General features: G+C 40.3%; 2 protein-coding genes across 2 annotated transcripts; one reads left to right on the top strand and one right to left on the bottom strand.

Annotated features, from left to right (window-relative positions):
• Positions 1-139: 139 nt before the first annotated feature.
• eif2b5 (eukaryotic translation initiation factor 2B, subunit 5 epsilon) lies at positions 140-8,095 on the top strand. The gene is made up of 16 exons (XM_086082614.1): positions 140-363; positions 576-700; positions 774-959; positions 1,519-1,696; positions 2,756-2,836; positions 2,929-3,006; positions 4,025-4,337; positions 4,408-4,553; positions 4,656-4,800; positions 4,869-4,970; positions 5,073-5,174; positions 6,719-6,809; positions 6,876-6,999; positions 7,181-7,306; positions 7,394-7,504; positions 7,677-8,095. The coding sequence occupies exons 1-16, from the start codon at positions 220-222 to the stop codon at positions 7,737-7,739; spliced, it is 2,115 nt and encodes a 704-aa protein (XP_085938740.1). The 5' UTR covers positions 140-219; the 3' UTR covers positions 7,740-8,095.
• On the bottom strand, positions 7,955-10,419 carry mul3 (mitochondrial E3 ubiquitin protein ligase 3). Its single transcript, XM_086082645.1, has 4 exons — positions 9,750-10,419; positions 9,573-9,660; positions 9,202-9,322; positions 7,955-9,123 (listed from the first exon to the last, which is right to left on the bottom strand). The coding sequence occupies exons 1-4, from the start codon at positions 9,864-9,866 to the stop codon at positions 8,637-8,639; spliced, it is 813 nt and encodes a 270-aa protein (XP_085938771.1). The 5' UTR covers positions 9,867-10,419; the 3' UTR covers positions 7,955-8,636.
• Between the last annotated feature and the right edge of the window lie 6,440 nt (positions 10,420-16,859).

Raw genomic sequence — 16,859 nt, 5'->3', positions numbered from 1 at the left:
AACAGAAACATTGAGTTTCAATCTCTTCTCTTCTCTTCAATCAATCATGAAACGGCAGGTAAGCTTGTCAAGTCGTTTTGCGTTTCCTATAGAGTAGGTGGCGGTATGCACCAAAGAGCTGTAAGTAAATTAAAAGAAGAAGAAAAAATTGTCCAACCGCGGCCACCGTAGGTGTTTCTGATGCCATCGTTGATTCAAGTGGGAATAAAATAGTTGAGCATGGCGAGTAAAGGAGGAAAACAGAAAATTTCAAGTAGAAAAGGTGGCTGTGAGCAAGATGAAGAAGAGCCCCAATTGCAGGCCGTTTTAGTCGCTGACAGCTTTAACCGGAAGTTTTTCCCGGTGACCAAAGACCAGCCGCGGGTAAGGCACCGTGCTGAGCTAACAGGTTTGCTACCAGCAGCTAACCATGCTGCAAAACCTTCCATGGTTTATGTCTGCTAAAACAGCTGTGTACAGATTTACACTGGCATCATTAATACCTAGCATTAAATTGCTGCCGTATTAGTTATTGTTTAATAACAGCGTTCGTCACGCTACTGTTCGCTGATGTAACTGTCAAACTTTGGTGACAGGCTTTGTTGCCTCTGGGTAATGTTGCTATGATCGACTACACTCTGGAGTTCCTCACTTCCACGGGGGTCCAAGAAACGTATGTCTTTTGCTGTTGGATGGCTGGCAAAATAAAGGAACACTTGCTGTAAGTGTCACTATAAACAATACGCCAACCAGGTGGACGCCATTGTGTATTCATCTTGTTATGTATCTGATAGGAAGTCTAAATGGTGTCGATCGACCTCGCCGAACACAGTCCACATCATCACATCGGACCTGTACAGGTCCCTGGGGGATGTGCTCAGGGATGTTGATGCAAAGTCTCTTGTACGCTCAGATTTCTTGTTAGTCTATGGAGACGTGGTATCCAATATTGACATCAGCCAGGCACTGCTGGAGCACAGGTGGGTAAGACTATGATCGACTATTAAATGCTAATAAGATTCTCAGTAAATGTTGCTAACGTGTCAGATGCCATTATACAGGTAGTGGACACGTGATTACTTACGCCTTGGTCCTGGAGCGGGTGTATTGATCTTATTCTGTGGTCATCAAACTTTTTACCCCAAGTCACAAAATATATACTAGTAATAGTAATAAAATATACTTGGCTCTCTAAGTACCATTGTCGTAATGAATGCAATGCTGTAGCGTAGTATGAGTTTTATTCCTAAAAAAAAAAAAAAGTATTTCTAATCATATTCTAAGCTGTTGTAACATTATGTTTTAACATAAACATTTAAATATGGAGAGAAAAAACCCTACAACTGATTCATTTAAAATGCATTGCTCATAAAGTGAAATAAAAAAAATGTACGTAAAAGTTTAAAAACAATCTTTAGGTTTACTAAACTACTTAGGCAGTGATGCTTTAGTGGAACACATACCATACTTTGGGAATCACTGATTTCTACGTTAATGACATCATGTTGGTGTTCCTAACTAATCATTTTTGTGCTTTAGGCAGCGTCGAAAAATTGACAAGAACATCTCGGTGATGACGATGCTCTTTAAGAAATCCTCGCCGGGTCACAAGTCTCGCTGTGAGGAAGATGACGTGATCGTTGCCATGGACGGCAAGAGTCAGCGAGTTCTACACTACCACAAGACACAATGCTTAAAGAAGCTTCATTTCCCTATGGTACGTGATCCTTTCACATACATTTTCACAGTATACCGATAAATGATCGAATACAAAGGCAGTTGTAAAGATATTTTTGGGCAAGCTTTAAATCGATTTACAGTAAATACCTCCGTGTATATGGAAGATTGTTTACAAAAGATTCACATTTCATTTTTACTCTTTGCACCATCATTTGTTGACAATCCATTTCATTGTGGCACAGAAAGGAAAAGACAGCACAAAGAAAAAAAGTAGAAACAATTTGAACATTAGGGAAAATTGCACATGCAACACTCTAGGAATTACAGTGAAGCATAAATACATTTACAATACATTTTGATCAACATGACAGAAGCTATTGATAATGTTAGAAACAACAGAGAATTGGGCATAATTATTTGTACAGATGTGCCAAAGCATTTGCAACTTGTTGAAAGGAATGGTAAACTTCTTTTTTTTTTTATGTGTACGAGTGACCTAATGATGTAAAAATTCAACAAGTAATTTTGAGAAATTCAATTCTGATCTGAGAAATGTACCAAAGCAACTGAGAAAAAGTTTAATACAGTAAAGTATTTAATAATTTCCATTAGGGGTGTGAATTGCCTAGTACCTTTCGATTCGTGTCACGATTCGATTCAATACCGATTAATCCCGATACGAATCTATAAATTGATTATTGCAAAAAAATTTTTTTTAACTCAAAGTTAGAGAATACTAATCAGCAAACTTGTACATGTACACTGTGAGATTTGTATGAAAATGTATTTATCTGAAAATTCAGGTTTAACTGAGCCACTGCATTTAACAAACAGGTTGCAGTCTGTTTTATGTTTTTAAAATTTCCATGAATATCCTCCGTGTTTTGTCATTTTACCACTGTACTGATGTTTGAGGTTTTTCTCATGGTATCGTTTGACTTTCAGAATAGATATTGAGGTTGAGATTGTTTTTCATGTTGTGGCTGGCCGATGTGTACTTCAATGGGCCCTGGTCCTAATTTCTTTAATGTGCTACTGTCATCGTGTATTTTGTTGAAAATATGTATAGTGACTAAATTAACTGCTGCATCCCCAGAATATATTCCACAGTGGAAGCGATGAGTTTGAAATCAGACATGACCTCCTTGACTGCCACATCAGCATCTGCTCACCGCAGGTAAGAACCTTTCCAAAAATCAGTTTTAGTGAAAGGATTTTGTTTTTTGTTTTTTAAAGAGACACGTCTCATTTCTTTGTCTCATATTTTAGGTTGCGGAGCTCTTCACCGACAATTTTGACTACCAAACGAGGAATGACTTTGTCAGGGGGATGTTGGTCAATGAAGAGGTAATCAACAGCAATTGATATTTTATTTTAAAGGAGCAGTGTAGAGGATTTTGAGACATCTTGTGGTGAGGTTGTATACTTGCGTCATATTTCTGAGCTTTGTGGCTCCTTCCTGGGCTCCCACATTCCAAAAACATGCATTTTGGAGTCATTCAGACTTTACATTGTCCAAATGTGTAAATGTAATTTACAGGGGTTGTAAATTACAAATGATGTACCCTGTGATTGGCTGGCGACCAGTCTAGGGTGTACCCCGCCTCTCACCCGGAGTCATCGACTCTAGGTAGTCATAATATGAAGAGAAAAAAGGGATGGTGGTGATTTTCCAGGAAAGTGTAAGGATGACTGTACAGTAGGGGTGGGGAATATTTGAATGTCTCACGATTCTATTCTATTCTGATTTTTGGGTCTGCGATTCGATTTTCGATTAAGAACGATTTTTGATTCAAAATGATTTGATTGACAACGATTTTTGCTTCAATCTGTAGATGCGCAAGGAATTGTAATGATCTACTCCAGTCTGAATCGCTAATGCTAATTAGCGTGCTATTCGCGGCACTTTTATCACTCGAAAGAACGGCTCCACACTGCAAAAAAACAACTTTTATTGGAATAACTTGATCGTGACTTTTTCCTTCTACTCTCTAATGTGGCTACAACTTAACTGTGTATTAGACCGCGTGGAATCACAATGCCCCTCAGTGGCCAAACCGGGTACAACATGAACAGCGCTCCAAATAAAGGCACACACAGACAAAGGCAAGATAGACAGTATAAAATAATTTAAATAAAATCGATTCTGAATCGTACTAAATGAGAATCGATTTTTTTGGGGCACACCCCTACTATACAGTATCTGTTCAGATGCAAAAGTCAATTTCAAGCTAGCATAATACAAAAGATGGCAGCAAGTGACAATACAATCCACAATGGGATTCCCTTAATCATCCGTACTGCTCCTTCAAATCCACATTCTGTGATGCGACGGCTCCACACAATTTTTCCAATCTTCCCTCAGATCTTGGGGAATCAGATCCATATGCATGTCACCAGAGATGGTTATGGCGCCCGAGTGTCAAACTTGCTCATGTACGACTCGGTGTCGTCTGATTTGGTGAGACGGTGGGTCTACCCTCTCACCCCCGAGGCTAATTTTACCGACCAGAAAAGGTGGAGCTGCACTTATTCGCGCCACAACGTCTACCGGGGGTCAGGGGTCACCCTTGGCCACGGCAGCCAGATGGAGGAGAACGTTCTCATTGGCTGTGACACCAGCATAGGGGCCAACTGTTATATCTCCAACAGCGTCATTGGGAACAACTGCAGCATAGGTGAGTTTACTGGAGGTTTGGAAACGGAAGCAAACAAGGTTGCAATATCGTCACTTTTTTTGTGTCTCAGGTGACAATGTAATTCTGGACCACGCCTACATCTGGAACAACGTTCAAATTGGCCCCAATGTGGTGATCAGTCATTCTGTGGTCTGCGACAAGGCTGAAATCAAAGAAGGCGTCCAGCTTAATAAACAGTGCGTCCTGGCGTACAACGTAAGCAACATGGAATATCCCGGGTGTAAATAGTCAAACAGCTCTTTTTGTGTCTACCGCTACTTAATTCCAAATGTTGATGAGTCTGCACTTGTTTTCAAGGTGGTGATCGGACCCGACATCAGTGTGCCAGAGGGCACGGTGGTGTCCATGCATCATCCGGCAGAGGAGGAGGAAGAAGATGACGACGAATTCCTCAGCGATGACGCCACGGTGGGGCAGCGCAAGGACAAAATCAAACAAAAAGGTGCGTCTTGACAAATGGGCCAATTCCAGCTGCGAGTTGAAGTAAGCTGTAATTAGTTTGCTCTGCAGCTTTTAACGCCGCTGAGGTTGGGGCGGACGGAAAAGGCTACATCTGGAAAGCCAGCAGTCTGGACGACACCGAGGATGAAGAGCTGTCGCATTGTCTCTGGGGTAGGACAACTATCAAGATCTTAGGGTTTCGTCTCGTTTCTGCTGTTTGAAATGACAATTTCCCACAATGCCGCATTCTCAAATCCTTTCTTGTTGTCCAAGGCTTGACGTTAAACCCCGATCTTGAGAGTGAGAGCGACGACAGTGAGCCTGATGATCCTGACGATCTTGTCATTCCTTCCCCTGAGCTGGATGATGCCAAAGGTGAGTCAAGCTTACTAAAGACTCGTTACTGCCATCTAGGGACCAATAAAGTCAAGCAAAATGAACGACACATTGTAGCGAGTTTTTACTACCGGTATTGTCTTTTTTGTCCCCACGTGTTGGGCTTCTTTGCCTTGTTCAATCCCCCATGCTCCACCCTGCCCTGGTTGTCATGGTAACAAACCCATACTCACCATTGGCCCAGCTGTTTATATGGGACGTAGTGTTAATTTTATGAGCCATTTTAAAATGTAGTCTCAGTTGTAGTCCAGTTTTGATCACATTTAGTCAACCTCATTCAAAACATTTTATTCGTCTACTTTTAAACTGTCAACATTTTAGTCTAGTTTTAGTCAGGACAATCATTTTACCCGTTTATATATATTTTTTGGTCGGTAAATAATATTGAGCATAAATATCTGCTCTAAAATTTGTTCACATAACATTTTCTCCCATCTTTTTGATGAAAAACAAATTTAAAAAAATAGAGCCAGACATGGAACATAACATATGCATATTTATTTTGAATATTATAGTTCCAAGACAGAGACACCAATGCTTGCATTAAAATAAATACAATATATCTGAAAGGAAACATAGAAGAAAAGCCTCATCTTTGTTCATCAACTAAAATGTCAATAGATTTTAGTATTTATTTCGTGAACTTAATTTTCATCAAAATGTGTGTTGACGAAAATATTTTCGTGAACGGAATTAACACTAATGGGACGGGGTGTCCAGTCACTTGCAAGCCCTCAAAATGGGCTAAGTTTGAAAATAAGGGTGAAAATTGTACTGATTTTTTTTTTTATTCTTGGGGTATATTGACAAAAACATGTCAGCCAACCTGCAAACTCAGTTGATGTTCGTCTTCCTTCCCTTTGAATATGTATACAATTTTACCTGCACGTGCCACTTGGATGTTTTATTAACTATAGACTTTAAAAACATTAATTTTTAACTATTTCTATTAGTTTAACATTTTTCCCTCATTTTTGTTAACAATAGTATGAAAACCTAGATTTTTTTTTTGTACATTTAGAACAGATATAAAATTTGTGATTAATCGTGAGTTAACTAGTGAAGTCATGCGATTAATTACGATTACAAATTCTAGTTGCCTGATGCCCCCTAATTTTTAATAATCTTTTCTTTAAAAAAATAATAATAATTTTAATCTTTTTTTTAAAATATATTTTAAGAAAGGATTATTAAAAATTTGGGGCGCCAGGCGATTACAATTTTTAATCGTGATTAATCGCATGACTTCACTAGTTAACTCACAATTAATCACAAATGTTATATCTGTTCTAATGCAACAACAAAAAATTCTAGGTTTTCATTCTCTTGTTAACAAAAGTGGGAAATAATGTTAAACTAATAGAAACGGTTCAAATTAATTTTTGACGTCTATAGCCGTCAATGGCAGTGAATGAGTTAACGATGACATGGTAGAAATAAGAGAATTCTACTCAACTCAGAATTAATGATACCATGATTGTTATGGAATTGCTTCAACAACTCAAATAAATTTAAACCTCCAGTGTTCCAGAAGGAGGTGCTGGGCACCCTGCAAAGAGGCTTGGACGAGAATATCAGCTGCGACCACCTGGTGCTTGAGATCAACTCCCTCAAGTAAGTTGGAACGTCCGGTGGATGTGCTCACTCTCAAAGCGATCTGATCATGTGTGACTTGTCCAGGTACGCCTACAACATCACTCTACAGGAAGTGATGCAGATACTGACCGCAGTGCTGTTGGATCTCCCATTACAGCATCACAACTCGCAGCTCACCGCATCTCAATACGCTGCCGGCCTTCTGCCGGTAATACACACAAGAAATCAACCCCTATTCCCTTTTGTGATAAAAAATGATCAATTACTTTGTCAAACAAGAAATAATTCCTTTGTTGACCAAAATATAATCAAGCTAATCGTCTTTAATCAAAAATAAAAACACAAATTAGGTCACATTTCTAACAATTTGTGTGATTTGCTCTTGTCAGTTATTGGAGAAATGGGCACCAGTGTTTAAGAATTACGTGAAGAGATCACAGGACCAGCTGGACTGTCTGTCTGCTTTCGAGGATCACTTCCTGGAGCAGGTCAGTCACTGGCCTGCCATGTGCAAGGTAAGCTTATCTGCACGACAACATGCATGCTGCCTGCAAAGGCTGGCAGTACCCGGAGATGGAAAGCTTCCATTGTTTACTTTGTAGATTCTTATGACCATGTACCAACTGGAAATCCTAGAGGAGGAGATGATTCTGCACTGGTTTTCTCAAAGTGTCACGTCAGAAAAGAGCAGACAGATCCGCAAAAACCAAGGGGTAAGTACGCAAAGGTGAAAAATAGTTGACGGTAAATTTCAATGGGAAGTTAAGATGGAGAGTTTGGGAAATGAGCATAATTATCAACTTTTTTTTGTGCGCTATCACATGACCTTAAAATAAATGGTTTGTGGTTGTAATGTGACAAAATGTGTGCTTGATCTGCCTGAAGCTTCAGAAGTTCATCCAGTGGCTGAAGGAGGCTGAGGAATCATCAGAGGAAGATGGAGAATAATCTGCCATTTTTAACGGTCAAAGCAGACTTGCGAAAACTTGACAATGGACCCGCACCCAAGATTTACAACTGACATCCATGTTTGGTTACATGTGTATGCTATGAATTACAAAAAAATGAATTTGAAAGGGAGGAGGCTCTTGGACTGCTTAACAAAAAGTGGAGTCAGAATTCATATTTTAAAAAGCGTAGATAATGAATTAGAACCACACCACTGTTTGATAGCATTTTAATTTAAAATGAATTACAACTCACAAAATTATCCAGTTAAAACATAATTTAAGAGGTAATCATATGACATTTCATTCTTGCCTGTATAAAATAAGAAACACAAAAATAAAATTGCTCAAACATTCCGTGTTAGTGTTCATCCCTTTTTTGTTTGTTTCTGATGAAACTTCATCGGCAGTCTGTTCACACGAATGCAAACTTCACATTTCTTAGAATGGTCAGTTGTCGATAGTTGGCTCAGATAAGACCTTAATTGACAGATGTAAAACATAGTCACATAGGTTAGCTAAAGAGTGGTGTTTGATAATTTCTCAAAAGTATTGGAACACCTGGCTGTTACGCCTACATAGATGGGAACATTTGACAGAAATATGGAGTTGAGCCACAGCTATAATGGCTTTCACTCTTGTGAAAGATTTTGTGGCGTGCTAGAATGTTCTTGCATTCTTTCGGGGGCCTGGCTCACATTTTCATGATAATTTTCTTGGAAATCAAAAGAACAAATCCCTGGTTAAGTGATTTAGAGTTGAGTCAAGTGTTACACATTTTTATCCACCCTGTAGAAATAGTGAGACAACCAGAATAGAGTGAGTTCTGGTAATTGCCCCATGTAGAAAAGAGTAAAAACTCCAAATCGGAAACCAATTTGCAATGAGGAATGCGATACTATTTAGATCTATCATCTTTCCCCATAGTGTCGTAAATAACTCCCGCTAGTACGGAGGCGCCGACGATCCCTGTAAGGGCCGTCAACATCTTCCACATGCTGGCTGATCGCTCATGCCGCTCAATGAAGCTCTTGTAGTCAGTGGGAACCAGGACGTATTCTCTGCCATCTTTCGGGGCCCGCAGCCTCCCGTGGCCCCCCTCCAGAACCACCTCCCCAAACACAGTCAGGTTGCTCCCCACACGTAGCATCTCTTCGCTCTCCTCCATCGCAACCGCTCGCTCCCCGCTGATGCCCTGCAAGACCACGTTCACCAAGCCGTCCTCGGCTCGTCTTACTCGGTGGTAAACCCTCTCCAGGAAATAACCTGAGCCCTCTGAGGGGTCTTGCAACCGCACATGGAAGTCAGAGATGTAGGAGTCAGGACAAATAAGAGAGAAGGGCACAGAGTTGTTGGTTTCTTTCCTGTTTGTTGGCCGAGAGCACCTGTAATCAAAAGTGTTGCTGGACAATGTGTCTGTAGAGTGACAATTAGAAACAATGACCGACTGAATTATAACGTACCATGTTTTAGAGCGAGCGTTCCAGTATTCAGCATGTTCCACAATTTTTATCTTCTGAAGTACACCATAGCATCTTGGCACAAACAGGCTGGTAAGTGGCTTCTCATCTGCCTCGACCAGGCCTTGAAAACAGAAGTCCCGGTTACAGAGAAAAGATCCAAATTCAAAAAGTTTAGCCCCATTGGAACTAATTAATATTACCTTAAGATTCCCGGCCCCATGTTTTCAATACAGTATTCACTCAACATTGGGTTAGGGTCATGTCATTGGAGAAAATAAGTGTTTTATTTGAATTTTATTAAGGGGTCCAAATTATTTCGACCTGGTCGCTGAAGTAACCTGTCACTTTTAACATCTGTAATGTACTTGTACCTTCTATTGCGACATATTGTAGCCTTTTGTGAGGAGATGATTTCAGCAGTGTGGCCAAACGATGATCTGGACGGAATACTGGTATTTCCTAAAACGAACCATTGACACGACCTTGAATACACAGACTAGTTAAAAGAAATGAGAGGTTTAAGTGCTTTAAGAGTGAGTTTTACTTACCTTCAGCTTTACCAACTCCCTTTTCTTATCTTGGTATAAATGATAGAACAGGCCTGAACAGGCAAAACTGGAACCTACTCCAAATAAAATTAGGGGGCTTATAGGGAAGTCACTCATTTCTGCACTCTAACAACAACAACTTGTTAGTTTCTTAAAGTATATATATATATATATTTATTTTAAAACGCGGTAATGAAAATAACACCAGCAAACGGTAAGTACGCGTCGAAGAAGTCCACAACAAAAGCTGTTTTGCTTCATTTCCTCATTCGCGGGTATTACGTCATGTTTGAAGCAGCCAATAAAAAAATTGCCAGTTTCATAGTAAATAATGACCAGAAGATGGCAGCGCTTACCTGTTGAATCAAATGTACACAAGCGGAACGAGAAAGACGTTGGGCGTTATCTGAAAAAGACACCCTTACCTCGAAAAAAGAGATAACCAGAATATGTACGTAAGTCGGAACGCTCTGTAATCACTAAGTTAACGCGATAGTAAAGTAATAATTAATTACAGTAAATATTTGAAAGAAAAACAGTCATAAATGTAAACAAAAAACAGCTGCGTCGGCAAGCGTATGAAAGTGAGTTGCAGGTATCATTGCTGTCCACTTGGGGTCGCCAAACCCACACATACACACCACAGTTGAATAATACGTGGCATGGTGTTGTTATTGAAAGTGTCAGGTAAAGCACTTCTCTCTCCCACGCTGATAAATGAAGCCTGTCATATGTGTTTATATCTCCGGCGTCCATATAATGAGATACTCACAGTTTATTTATCCTGGAGACAGTAATGTGACATGATTCTGCAGTGCTGAATCACTCTGCTAACAGAGTCTGCACAACTGTCATTGTATTGTAATTGCCACACTACTGGTCACTTTATCTTTGCTTGATGACTCTCCACATCGTTTGCACAGCTGTCATTGGTCGGTAATGGTACTCTTACATGATGTCAAGTCTGTACTTACATATCACGTCTTTGATTGTCATAGTTGCTTACTGGAACATAGTGTAGCTCATATGAAGACAAATTCCTTGTGTTTTAAAATACTTGGCCAATAGGTTGGGCAGGACCAAATGACAGAGCGGACACTGGACATGTTAAACAAACATATTTTAAGCATCATTGTACCATATATACATTTTTCTGTCATTTATAAACAATACTACAAGTCTCATTATTCTGCTACAATTTCATAATGACTGGGTGATTTTGACGAGGATACCAAAACCAAAGAGTTCATTGTGTTGTCACAGGAGGATTGCTTGCCATAGGCCTACTCAAAACACTCAAGACAAGTTTGATAACCTCTCCCCTAAGTATAGCGGTTTCCACTCCACGTCTGAAATAACAACGTCACAAATAACTTATATCTAATATTGTCACTGCTGCTAAAAGATATGGGCAAGCGTAAACACAATTTGTGGAGTGAGAGATATTCTGTACCGCCAGCCAATTGGATGGCATAAGTAGACAAACAACCATTCACACTCACTTTCACACCTAAAGGGAATGATTCAACCTTTGCGGATCACCATGACCTGCCGGGATGAATGAGAATCTACACAGACCTCACCTATCACCTAAGGACACACCAACCTTTGTGAAACTGAGAGATAGCCTAGAATAGCTTCCTGCGTACTTGGGACTACACATAGCTAAAATAACAAATATGCCGAAATACTTTTAATTATATGTTAATAAATAGTAGTGATATTTATCTGTGTGACGATCATGATTTCGTACAATCATAGTTATATACAATGATGAAGGTAGAAAACAGATGAATATCAACATGCCACTCTTCATATCTACAAAAGTGTTTACATTCCCAAATGATCATGCCTGCAACATTCTTAGGAAATCACAATGTCCTATCACCGGTGAGCTATTTTTGGGACAGTGGTTCTTGGGGGCGGGCAGGAGCTCACATTCAAGCTCAACCCAAACTCAGACTACTTGTTGACTGTGCTGAGAGTGGAAAAGTGAAATATATTATTTTAATCTGCATTATTACGGAACTCATTTGCATTTTCCTGAAGATATTTATAGTTTATTCAATATCTAACAATGCTTATTGATCCCGTTTATTGTGTGTGTGTGTGTGTGTGTGTTTGTATGTGGCAAAATTAAAACCTAAAACTTAGCAACATGGGAGAATGTAAAGCTAATGTTCATTGAAACGTCATCAATATGCATTCTTTTATGAATGATTATTTGAAGTTGCTGTTTTACAAATGCTAGCACCTGCTTAGAAGTCAAGTCAGGCAGTATTTACACGGCCCAACGTAACTGTTTGTACAATGTGTCAATAGTCAGACCAGCAACATGTAGGGCAGTGGGACAAAAGGCCCACAATCTCTGCCAAACGTTGTGAGGTCACCCATGTTAAGGGACACAAAATGTACTGTACTTCATCCCGAATATGTTTGATGAGTTTGTGGTCAGGACTCTCAAGTTCGTCCATGCCAAACTCACACATGAATCATACCTTTGTAGATGACATCTCCATGGGATCTTGAGCAAAAATAAGTTGTGGGCCATTTATTTCTGCCAATAATATTTAGAATTGGTCACTCATTGTTGAATTTCCCCTTGAATGATTATAATGAATATAATACAATTAAAAATAAATGTTTATAAATTGACACTATTTAGGTTAGACTTACACAATAGTTCGTGTCCTATGCTCACTCACCGTGGGAGGATCTGAACTTAAATAATTATGTAACTTAACAGCGTCAACAGTGAACAGTGTGACAAAATGTTTTAAAACAAGGCATTAAAAAAAACGAATACAATAAAAAGTAGTCTAGCTTAATCCAAACATTTCTGTTCTTCCTACTATACGTAACCTTTTTTAAAAAATTATTTAAAATTGCTCTTGAGGGCCCTCTAGTGGTCGCAGGCCATATGGCAGAGGCTTTGTTTACTTTTGTACTCAAAGTAAGCAACGTTGGATAGCATCATAGCTAGATTATCCTAACCACCTCCTCCTCTCTCTCTCTCTCTCTCTCTCTCTCTCTCTCTCTCTCTCTCTCTCTCTCTCTCTCTCTCTCTCTCTCTCTCTCTCTCTCTCTCTCTCTCTCTCTCTCTCTATCCATCCATCTATCTATCTATCTCCTGTCAGTCTGAATGCACTGTGACACCCAAGAGGGACATTTGTGAAGGGAAACTCAACTGGTATTGAGCAAAAAAAAGACTTGCACAGTTTGAGTCAAATGCTAAATCAACACTGACTTGTATAAATGTTTTTCATATACCTCGCGGCAAGTCTTTGTGACTTGTTGGCTGTCCTACTGTGAGTTTGGGAAGCATTTATGTTGCCTCACATGTGCAGGAACGTGCTTGTCACTTTGAGCTGCGTCATCAAAGTCATAAATAAGTGAAAGATTGTAGACTTCCTTTTTTCTTTCTTTGCTGTCTGTGTACCGACTGCCAGAGCGTGATGTCTTTGCAAACAGCATGATGCCAGCGACACACCGTTTTAAGTGCATGGCTATATATATCTCATGACAATTCCACATCCCCTTTTATTAATATTTCATTTTGTTCCTCAAGTTGTGGAAGTTAATTGGTGAAATCGAAATATGTGTGTGTTTGGATACACACACTCAATGCAGCCTTTTTCCATCAGTCCTCCAACTAATGATTATTATGATGAAGGCTTGACCTTGCGTTCAAGTGTGTTTTCATGATACAAACCCATTTGACAATGATGATGATGATGATGTTGCCCAGCAGCTCATAGGCGAGAGGGGACCATCCAACACAGTCAGCCAGAGATACGGTGTCTGTGTGGGATTGCAAAAGTTATCAACATCAATCAAATCCATAAAAAAAAAACGTATGAATCTTCTTTTTTTTCACAGCAAAATCCTCCTTTTGGAATTTTACAATTTTGCCGTTGGCTCAGTCCCCCCATGATGAGTGTGAGGTGATGAATAAGGTATGTTTTAGGCCAGCAAGTCAAAGCGTTCATGCCAAGTTTCTCGGTATGCACTGTGAATCATTTAAAGACAGCAATGGTTGAGAGGCTTTTTAATGGCCGCTTTACTCACGCTGAGTTTGAGTGTCGAGCATTTTTGGGGTTGTTCACATCAGATGAAAAAAGAAACCTCATAAGTGTGCATACATTTATTTGGGAACATTTGGTGCTTCTCGACAGCCTTTGTGCCAGCGGCTGGGTTTGCATATTCAAAATGTTTTCTTTTCTAATCATATTTCTTAGTAGTAGCTTAATGCGGGGGTTCTTGAGGCATATTGTTGATGAAAAATTTTGCACTCAACTGTATGAGTGTATTAGTAATTTTACTGTGGATGTGGCGTGTAACTTTTTAAGGGGTGTTGAAATGTGTGCAGTTATACAAGAATTCAACATTAGTCACATCATATCAACTTACTTCAAGGCCAAATGAAGTTCTGTCGCGCACTTATGGTGAATTATGACCCACCTGCCTTTTAGGCTTTTTTCGCTAATAGCTAATATCTTTGAACGTAAACATTTCAAGAGCCACATACCATGCAAGTAAATCAACAGTCAGGTGAGCAGACATTGACCCTGGTGAACCGAGCGCAGCAAACAAATCCCTCAAACTTTTGCAGCACAACAGCACATATATGATTTTCAATCCCTTTAGAATTGTGTTTTTTTTCTTCAAAGCGTTCACAAGCCTCGCTGAGTCACCCACTGTGCGGAAAAACAGGCGAGTGAAAATCACAGGTCAAAGCACACGCGTTGAAAACAACAACTCCGACACTATTGTTTGAGCGTGGTTGGAAGTACGTGGGCAGTCAAAATTGTTCACTATGTGCAGACACTGAGGTCACTATAAAAGAGGCACGGACATCTTTGTTTTACGAATTACAAATAATACAAAAGTGAAGCTGTACTGCCAACTAACAACTATACTATAATATCCATTGAGCTCTTGTACTGAATCTCGTTCGCTGATGTGTGCAGCTCACGTGTACCAAATAAATACTACTAAAATACTGAGCATTCTTATCTACAGCTTTGTATACATTATGCCCAGCAGTATACGTGGGAACCAAACTTAGCAGTTCATCTGTATGTCTGCTCCTCTAAGTGTGAAGCAGTAACTCACTTCCTCGAAAAGTCAAGACAGTTTAGTGAATACTTTAAAGCAAAAGTGTCCAGACTTTTTTTCCTTCAAGGGCCACATAGAGAAAAATGGAAGGATGCAAGGGACACTTTGAGATTCTTTCATTTATTAAACGCAGCGAAAGCAAGCAAGCAAGCAATTATCTATTGTTTATATTTTCCAGTTACCGTATTTTGTAAAACTGCTATACAACAGCTTCCTTTTAAAGAGGAAGTCAACCTTAAACATTAATATTGTATGTGACCTCACTAGTCTAAACATGACGTTCTGATTAATATTACATTTATGGAATATAAATTAGGAAGCAAAATCCAGATGACATCGCAGTTGCTCAGGGCTCAGGCAACAACCAATCGCAGCCCACCTGTTTTCTGAAGCTGAGCTGTGATTGGTTGTTAACTGAGACCTCAACAACTGTGATGTCATTTTCACTTCACACCAAGTGGCCTTTTGATATTGATAAAATAAACTTCTGTATTTTGTGTCTTAACTCATATTCCACTAATGCAAAATTAGCCAGAATATGGTATTTTAGACTAGTCGGGCTTCATAGAACATATTGTCAAGAATTTAATTTTCTTTTCTTTTTTTTACTGGATTTTGACAGATTTTGCATGCCCCGTCTTCTCCTCCTTCAGAACGTTTATTAGCTGGAGCGGAATTGGTGCGCACTGTTATGCTTAGCGCCTTCCAACGTTTAAAGTTGGACACGTCTGGCTTTTCTCAGCCTCCTACTGAGTGTGGCCTCTCTCCGATGGACTGTTCAACCGAGTCTTTTTGGATCCTGGAGTCTCGTCTTTTTTTTTGACAGACCTTCATTCCTGCTGGTTACATTTTTTGTTTGGACCGTATGCCTAATGAGTATTCTGGGGTTCACCCCTCTGGCCAAGGGCCCCATGGTCAGCCCCGAGCTTCCCTAAATCCTAAATCCGGGAGGGCCAGGGATTGAGCCCCCCCGTTTGTTAGTCCCGAATGCCTTCGTTGGCATCCCGACGGGGCAGGGGTCACATTGTGGCCAAATGCTGCTTTTGTGCCCAAACTTTGGCTCTCAAGCCAACCCCCCTATGCGTCTCGCTCGTTTTGCTCCGCCGTCGACGGATGGGGATGACGCTCCGGGTCTTTGTTGTCCTGTGAGGGCGCTCCGCTTTTATTTGGATGCTACGTCATGTTTCCGTACATCCACCCAGCTTTTTGTGTCTTACGACGGCCCGAATAAGGGAGCTGCTGTTTCCAAGCAACGCCTCTCCCATTGGATCGGGGAGGTGAATCGGCAGCCGTACCGGGTCTCTGGTCGTCCCCCTCCTCCTGGGGTGCGCAGTCACTCCACCAGAAGTGTGTCTACCTCATGGGCTGTTCTGAAAGAAGTGTCCTCGGAGGACGTCTTTGCGGCCGCTTCCTGGTCGTCGCCTTGCACGTTCTCCAGATTCTACAGTTTGGATGTCACCTCTCCTCATCCACTGCATGTGGTTCGCGGTCCCTGCGGAGGCCCATCTGTGAGGTCCATTTCTCAGGGACTTCGTGACATCGCTGGTATTCAGCGCTCCGTGCTGTTTCAGCACCGCCACCTGGCGGTCGGGAGGGACTCATGGAACCGTAGTTACATAACGTAACTGTCGTTCTATTGCAATAAAACATGTTACTTACCGAAATAAAGATGAGTATCGTCTTTCATCAGAAAAAAAAGTATATTTGTATCTGTTTTCGTTTTGCAGGAGTTAGCATTAGAATATAGTTACGTTGCATCATTATTCACAAACCTGTTGAAAACACTGGGAAAAAGAGCTTGTTGCAGCATGGCCCTGGCTGATCTCTTATTCTCTGCTGCCACCTGCTGGCCGTTTTTTGTAAGAACTACCATTGCTTTAAGCGACCTATTCAGGTTAGAAGCTGCATCAAAGCCTTCTGTATGCTCTAGCATAAAAAAATACATTTAAAACGTATTAATACATTTTTGGAAGTGAAGGACAAAGTATTAAA

This window comes from Leptonotus elevatus, chromosome 1, assembly GCF_054856555.1.
Source record: "Leptonotus elevatus isolate MCC_2025b chromosome 1, RoL_Lele_1.0, whole genome shotgun sequence".
Classification (NCBI taxonomy): domain Eukaryota; kingdom Metazoa; phylum Chordata; class Actinopteri; order Syngnathiformes; family Syngnathidae; genus Leptonotus; species Leptonotus elevatus.
The sequence above is the reverse complement of the archived record's forward strand: the minus strand, read 5'-3'. Positions and strand labels throughout refer to the sequence as shown.

Bases quoted from the DNA above. Each gene is read 5' to 3' on its own strand.
- mul3 (XM_086082645.1), bottom strand. From the start codon at position 9,866: ATGAGTGACTTCCCTATAAGCCCCCTAATTTTATTTGGAGTAGGTTCC. The intron at 9,661-9,749 runs GTAAGTAAAACT...GGTTCGTTTTAG, and splicing joins GGGAGTTGGTAAAGCTGAAG to GAAATACCAGTATTCCGTCC. The intron at 9,323-9,572 runs GTACAAGTACAT...TCTGTTTTCAAG, and splicing joins ACAATATGTCGCAATAGAAG to GCCTGGTCGAGGCAGATGAG.
- eif2b5 (XM_086082614.1), top strand. From the start codon at position 220: ATGGCGAGTAAAGGAGGAAAACAGAAAATTTCAAGTAGAAAAGGTGGC. The intron at 364-575 runs GTAAGGCACCGT...CTTTGGTGACAG, and splicing joins TGACCAAAGACCAGCCGCGG to GCTTTGTTGCCTCTGGGTAA. The intron at 4,338-4,407 runs GTGAGTTTACTG...TTTGTGTCTCAG, and splicing joins TGGGAACAACTGCAGCATAG to GTGACAATGTAATTCTGGAC.